The sequence below is a fragment of the Triticum urartu genome, chromosome 4A, assembly GCF_056163025.1.
Source record: "Triticum urartu cultivar PI428250 chromosome 4A, HENAU_Tu73, whole genome shotgun sequence".
Lineage (NCBI taxonomy): Eukaryota > Viridiplantae > Streptophyta > Magnoliopsida > Poales > Poaceae > Triticum > Triticum urartu.
The window spans coordinates 459,303,129-459,310,163 of record NC_141876.1 but is presented as its reverse complement, the minus strand read 5'-3'; the positions used below and the strand labels follow the sequence as shown (position 1 = coordinate 459,310,163).

Sequence of the window (7,035 nt, the reverse complement as noted above, 5' to 3'; positions counted from 1 at the left end):
TCGAAATACGCCAACCCAACAAGTACCTTTGGAGACACCTGTAGAGCACCTTTATAATCACCCAGTTACGTTGTGTTGTTTGGTAGCACACAAAGTGTTCCTCCGGTAAACGGGAGTTGCATAATCTCATAGTCATAGGAACATGTATAAGTCATGAAGAAAGCAATAGCAACAAACTAAATGATCAAGTGCTAAGCTAACGGAATGGGTCAAGTCAATCACATCATTCTCCTAATGATGTGATCCCGTTAATCAAATAACAACTCTTTGTCTATGGCTAGGAAACATAACCATCTTTGATTAACGAGCTAGTCAAGTAGAGGCATACTAGTGACACTCTGTTTGTCTATGTATTCATACATGTATCATGTTTCCGTTTAATACAATTCTAGCATGAATAAAAAACATTTATCATGATATAAGGAAATAAAAATTAACTTTATTATTGCCTCTAGGGCATATTTCCTTCAAATAGTGCGGGATCCCTATACTCAAGAGCAAACATAAAGAGCCTAAGCTAGTAGTCTTGTTTCTTCGTTTTTGAGTAATATATGTATGTTCTATAGTCATGATCCACACACACGATCCTGAGGGGACTAAACCTGAGATATACTTGACAAACATTGTTAGTCCCCTATGTGTATATTGTCATCAACATCAAAATACAATTAAGGGCATGATTGCACTTTCAGCGCCCCCTATTGAGACACAAGTTCCCTCACTCCCTCTAGTTCTCAAGAAAATTGTGAATGCCACAAGAATGCTCCTCCCTCCTCTTCTACTCTGATATTGTCAAGCTCTGGACAGTGAAGCTAGCACTGCTGGATCCCTAGTGTCGTATGTGTGCAATCTACAGAGGGATCATGCATTCGATTCTTATTTTGAGGGAATTGTTCGTGTTTGAGGGACTTCAAGAATGATCTTCACCCATTCTTCTTTCGATGCAACTCATTGTTGGTAAAGATCAGATCTAAGCTTGTATGTACATCTTCATAGTGATCCTGTGTAGGATGTTTTTTTTTGTTTTCTACTATGATTCCGAACACTTCTTTCCCACCGGTTTGGGAGTTGTTCATACATATTTCTACCACTCTTCTGAACCACAAACCATCTCCCCCAAACCCTTATCGCCCCTATATGTTAAGGGGTAATTGTGGATGGATCTTGAAGCCTATTGTTGATCTCCTCCATTGTTTCCCTTTTCTTCTATCTCCTACTTTCTTGAGTTGCATCTTGTGAGATTGGGAGACTAGTGACTAGTGACGTGTGGAACCTTCCCATGCCACTAACTCTAGTTGGTTGGCCGGATAGTTGAGTCCAATCAACTACCGACGTATGAGCACCGGCCCGTGCCACTAGTATTTTACCATCAGCCACGAGTACACGAACGTCGTTGATATTTTGAAAAGAGCAGTGCTAGGCAGACGACAAAAGTTGGACGACCAACACACGACGATGAAATCCAGCTAGCGAATCTCATCCATAGCCATGCAACGTCCGTTGGATTGTTGTTCGTGCATAGATCGGCCACGTTGTGTCGTGTGTGGAGAAATTATGTTTTGAAAAACTATCAGCAACATTCCAGATTTTGAAGGTGCCACTAATTATCTATTTCTATAAGGGTTTTCCTACCAATGGCTTACCTGAGTTTTGGCCATCGGCGCCCGCATCGGACGTTCACACAACCCTTTGTACCTTCGGCATCCTCTCTCCCTTATCTCATTGTCTCCGACGGCCACCTCGCCCCGTAGAGCTGCCAATGAGTCGAGTTCAAGTGAGTTGGACTAGGCTCACATCAATTTATACTAAAGTTTGAGCAAGCACAAACTGAGCAAAGCTCAAGATCGAGTTGTATAGAAAGTAACTTATGATTAGCTTGTAACGACCTCGAGTCTATCTAGATAGTTTTGAGCTAAATAAGATGTTTTTCTTTATAATCTAAGCCAACTTTTCCAACAAGATAGAACACAACACAACATAAAAAACAATTATAAAATATGACGTATTCTCTGCCAACTGAAAACTAGTACTTAATAGCAAGATATCATGGATGAACTAGAATGGGAAGAAAATGAAGGTGCATCTGCTCTCAAACTTTGGTAAAAAAATAACAAGATATTTACACATATTGAGGCTGATTTGTCTTCATGCTTAATTAAGCTTCCATGCTTTCTAGTGATAAAATGGAGAAAAATCATACACAATATATATGGCAATAAATTATCCTATTTTCTTTTAATACATATCAAGATTATTTGATGTAATTACATGATATCGAGCAAAAATCGAGGGAGCCAGTGTTGGCTCAAGATCGACTACTTTCTCGATCAAGCTAAATAAAGTGCTCATACACAACTCATTTATATTCGAGTCCATCTTGAGTAGAGCAAAAGTACGAGTCAATCTCAAAGGCTCGTGAGCATTGAGCTTTTCTTGCAGTCCTAGCCGCGCAACCGTTGAATAAAGCTTCGCCTCAAACAACCGCGATCGCGTCCCTCTTCTCCTTTTCATGCAAGTTTGTTAGTGAAACCCTAACAGAGTCAAGAAAAATGTGGGAGGTGGTTGTGGGGCATGCTTAAAAAACTGCATGAGCCACCCAATATGCGATGTGTCCAAGCGCCAAAGTGCTATGCAAAGAAAGCGCACAACGCCTTTTAGCATTTGGGGCAATACAAATGCCCTTTCGTAAAAAGAAGGAAACCAGAAACAAGTTCAATTGGTACGCAAGAAAACAATGCAAAGGTAAAAAAAAAGGAGCGCTATTGAATTCAGCTTCGCGTCGGACAACCGCGATTGCGCCTTGACCTTCCTGTTCCCCCACTCGCTTGTGTCGTTTTCCTTCCCTGTTCTCCTTTTCATGCAAGTTCGTCAATGAAACCCTAGCAGAGTCGAGAAAAATGCAGGAGATGGTTGTGGGGCACTCTTAAAAAAACTGCCTGTGCCGTCCAATAGTGCGATGTGTCCAAGCGCCCGAGTGTGTTGTGCAAAGAAAGTGCATAACGCATTTTAGCATTTGGGGCAATACAAATGCCCTTTCATAAAAAAGAAGAAAACCGGAAACAAGTTCAATTGATACACAAGAAAACAATGCAAAAGGTTTGAGAAAAGAAGGTAGCGCCGTTGCCGGGGATCGAACCCGGGTCACCCGCGTGACAGGCGGGAATACTTACCACTATACTACAACGACTTCGGTGATTACACATTTTTGGGGCCTTATAATTAGCTTATAGTTACTAGCTAACAGTGCACAGTTGCCCGTAGCATGAGGAACGTGCAGCTTTCAGTTCCTAATGCGACCCGACGTATGATCAGCTCGCCTCGAATAGCGGAGCTAAAAGAATCTACCCAACTGTATGTATTTCTCGAGATCGTTTTCTTGCACATGCTGAGGTTTTCGACCCAGCAGTAGAGCCGGCGGCACTGGAGAGCCTCGTTGGCCAGCTGATCGCCGGTGACTACCCTGGTAAGCATTGTAATCCGACAGGGCAAATGCGAGGGATACAATGAAGACTGACATGTGATGACCCACTCATAACTGAATAAGCAACGCTAACCGTTGCCAGATCTTATGAGGGGGAAAAGCGCGAGGAATCGAAAGAGTTGTTCTGTTGCTGTCAGAGTTGTGTCTTTCAACCGTGGAGGTGCTGTACATCACAAAAATTTGAAGCTAAAAACTGAAAAGAGAAATGGAAAGAAGAAGAACATTTTATACACGGCGACGTGAACTAATCTGGGATGATTGGAGATCAGGGCGTCAGACTGTATTCGCTATCTTAGAGTTCATTGCTCAGGCCCAGCTCGTCGTCCATGTCGTCTCCCTCCTCGAAGAGCTTGAGAAATCGTAACTGATCCCGCTCCCTCTTCTTTTTCAGCCAGTACTTGTAGGCTCCGAACAAGGCGAGGACGACGATAACGGAAGCGAGAACGCTTACTATTATGGTAACAGCAACAGATGTCTTTTTGGCTTCCACCTCTGAGCTAGAGTGATGGGCTGCAGCATCACCTGACAATGGTAGAGAAACAAAAATCTTTGAGCAATAGCCATGTAGAGCTCAAACACATAAAGCATATCGTTAACAATCTATCAATTCAACAGAGCAAACTCGACATCAAATATGCTGCAATGTTGTTACCATGATAAGAAAAAAGCAACCACAAATCATATAAAGGAAGTTTTGAAGAACAGAAACTAGAGGTACTGAATATGAGCCGTACCAACAGAGACAGTACAGTTTGGGCACAGGAAGGTCCCATTGAACTGCCCTTCCTTGAAGTGTGTGTACTTGCCATCTTTGAAGTCACTAGAACACAGCTCCCATTCATCAAACACATCATTTCTAAACATATCCTGTTCGTACAAACCACATCGCTTGCACTTCTTTTCTGGAAGTTCCGTTAAGGGCTGCACAACATGATGTAGTAAGGAATTCAGTGCTTAGTAAAGAAGATAAACGCAAACACCACGATTACTGAAAACCAGTATCAGGTGTGAACCAAATGAGAGGAAGCCACCAATATCTTAAGTAAAAGTTAGACTGACCTGCCATGATTCTTCACCCTTAAAGGTATATATCAAATTTGCCTCCTTCACGTCAGGCAAATATGTCTTGTTATCTCCACTGCAGCGGAAAAACACAGTTGGTCTGGAGAACCATTCATGAGTGGTAAATATATCAATGGTATCAAGTGTGACAAGCCTCGAAGAAAAAGCCCCTGCAAATTAAGCATAATCAGTCGTGCACAAAGAATTATTAACGGCAATAGAAGAAATATTATCAAATATTATATCCTGTTCAACTACATACACGAGAACACAAAAAATGCAACAGAGAAAGCATACATGAATTTTAGTTCTATGCATTCCCACTTCAGCAAGGGTATACTCATAATTCATATGGTATTTCCCCTACAATTTTTTCTCAACTCGAATCACACAAGGATTACTATCCAGTATTCAATGTAAGAAGTACAAGGCTTTGACTATGCTCTTTTCTTTCTTTACCTTTATGTTTTTCTAAAGCTTATTCAGTAGGTTACTAACATGAGTATGCTATGTAATACAGTAGCAGACAGTCTAATCAATCAATCAATCAATACCTCTTTTCTATGATATTTGTGTTAGTCTAATGCGCAACTTGAGATATTATCATACTGAGAATACAATCTATTACTCAAGTTACTGGCACAATAGAAACTCACCCCAAGTCTTATACTCAACACACCAGCCACTGCTTCACATGGTCAAACACAGCACATTTTTATACCATAGGCAGTGAGAACATACCCAGTCCTTCCTCCTCATAAAGCACACCCATGCTACCAACATGAGAAGCACCACTAGAAAGTGATAAGAACCCATTTCAAAGGAAAAAAAAGGTCATAAGAAAACTATGTTAACAAGGTTCAACTACGATGCCACAAAGTTAAAAGAAACAAAATAGATACACACATGAAGAAACAAAAATGAGAAATTCTGCTGTTAATATTAATAATGCACAAAACTATTTTCACCTCTGAATTTGAATTGGCTACTACCAGAGCAGAATTTGTCATTCTTGTTTCTCGGCGTGTGGATCAAATTGTGTGGCATCATAGATGAATCTTGTATCGAATCGATGTTCTCATTTTTCACCAGACGTCCAGACCTTTTCATGTTTTTGGTGGTAGAACGGAACCACTGTAAGGTAAGGAAGCACCAGATATCCCCTCAACAGGATGTAACCCAGTTTAATTAGAAAGCACGGTCAAGAACTGCTCCGAGTACATATTGATCCCTATCTAAAAAGACACCCTCAGCTGAACAACTACCACCAGCTCCAACAAATGTTCAACAACCGGAGCATGAGATTTTATTTCTAGTAACAATCCTCGTTTCTACAGATAGAAAACTAGTGATAATCCTACTTTCACTAGACTAATGTGCTCACATAACTCCATAGAAGAGTTGCCAAGAATATGGAAATGGCAAAGAATATGATGGTTTGACTTATGATTTGCATTGAGTTATACTGATAGAAAACAAACTAATTATGAAGCCTAACCAAATATTTTTTCATGGTGGAACCGAAACGGGGCCACGCTAAGGATTGCTGGACTAGGACAATCCAAATCAAACCAGCAGAACATCCAAATAGTATTATTTGTCATAACACTTGCTTTCAAGGCTCTATAAATCACTACTGCCCTCTCCCGCACGACATCGCCAATAGAAGTCAAGTTGATGAACTGGTAAGCGCTTAGATTGCAGCCAACTTGTTCAGCAAGCCGCCAACGCATTCGAATAATACATACAGATTAAAAGGTAACCACTCTCCACGGACAAAATAGGGTAAACTGCCCGTAAAAAAAAAAGGTAAACTAGATTCGGTCAAATGTCCACGCGGAAAGATTGACTGCTTAAATCCGAAGAAGAAAGCAGTATTGGGAGAGGTAAGAGCCGGATCTCACCAGGAATCGAGCAGAGGGCGACGAATTGGACGACGAGAAGGAGGCGGCCAGGCGAGATCGGCGGCCGCCAAGTCATGCTACGGCTGCGGTGAGCGCTGCGGATCGCCGGTGAAGAATCAGAGTCTCGGACGCAGCTCCCCTAGCGTCTGGCCGCCGTAGGCAGGCAGGTGTTCGCTGCGTCGCTCTTCTTCTTCCTTTTCTTCTTCTTCGCCGTCGAAGTCCCGGAGAGAGAGAGGACAGACCTTTCTCCCGTGGCCACGCGTAAACCCACTACCTTTTCTTTGGAACAGGGAAATGACTCTAAGCCCCTGCTTGGAATCGGTGTATTTCTATACACCTGTATTTGTTTTACAAGTGTATCTTACCGGCCGTGTGCAAATTCTATCTGAGAATCAAAACGGCGGATCGTGGTCTGCATATTTTACAGGGGTAAAAGCGCTGGAAACGACAATCCAATCAAGGCCTAAGTATCAAATAGGATCAAAGATGCAATATAAACGAATGTGCTCATGTGAGCCCGAGCTGCAGTGATCCCGAAATCTGTACCACTACTTCATCTCGTGATCGATGCAACCAGAGGTACTGGTA

The 7,035-nt window shown here is 41.9% G+C and overlaps 1 protein-coding gene and 1 non-coding gene across 4 annotated transcripts; both read right to left on the bottom strand.

Moving 5' to 3' along the window:
* Positions 1-3,115: 3,115 nt before the first annotated feature.
* Positions 3,116-3,187, bottom strand: TRNAD-GUC (transfer RNA aspartic acid (anticodon GUC)). The gene has a single exon. It is a non-coding gene; the product is annotated as a tRNA-Asp (tRNA).
* Positions 3,188-3,589: 402 nt separating this feature from the next.
* On the bottom strand, positions 3,590-6,759 carry LOC125531301 (uncharacterized). 3 transcript variants are annotated; one of them, XM_087518585.1, is made up of 5 exons: positions 6,448-6,759; positions 5,512-5,677; positions 4,541-4,713; positions 4,216-4,402; positions 3,590-4,003 (listed from the first exon to the last, which is right to left on the bottom strand). In XM_087518585.1, the coding sequence occupies exons 2-5, from the start codon at positions 5,651-5,653 to the stop codon at positions 3,774-3,776; spliced, it is 732 nt and encodes a 243-aa protein (XP_087374711.1). In that variant the 5' UTR covers positions 5,654-5,677; positions 6,448-6,759; the 3' UTR covers positions 3,590-3,773. The 3 variants fall into 3 exon arrangements, with proteins under 3 accessions (XP_087374711.1, XP_087374712.1, XP_048551669.2); XM_087518586.1 differs by having other exon boundaries at positions 5,512-5,645; positions 6,448-6,758; XM_048695712.2 differs by lacking the exon at positions 5,512-5,677 and having other exon boundaries at positions 6,448-6,756.
* Positions 6,760-7,035: the final 276 nt, after the last annotated feature.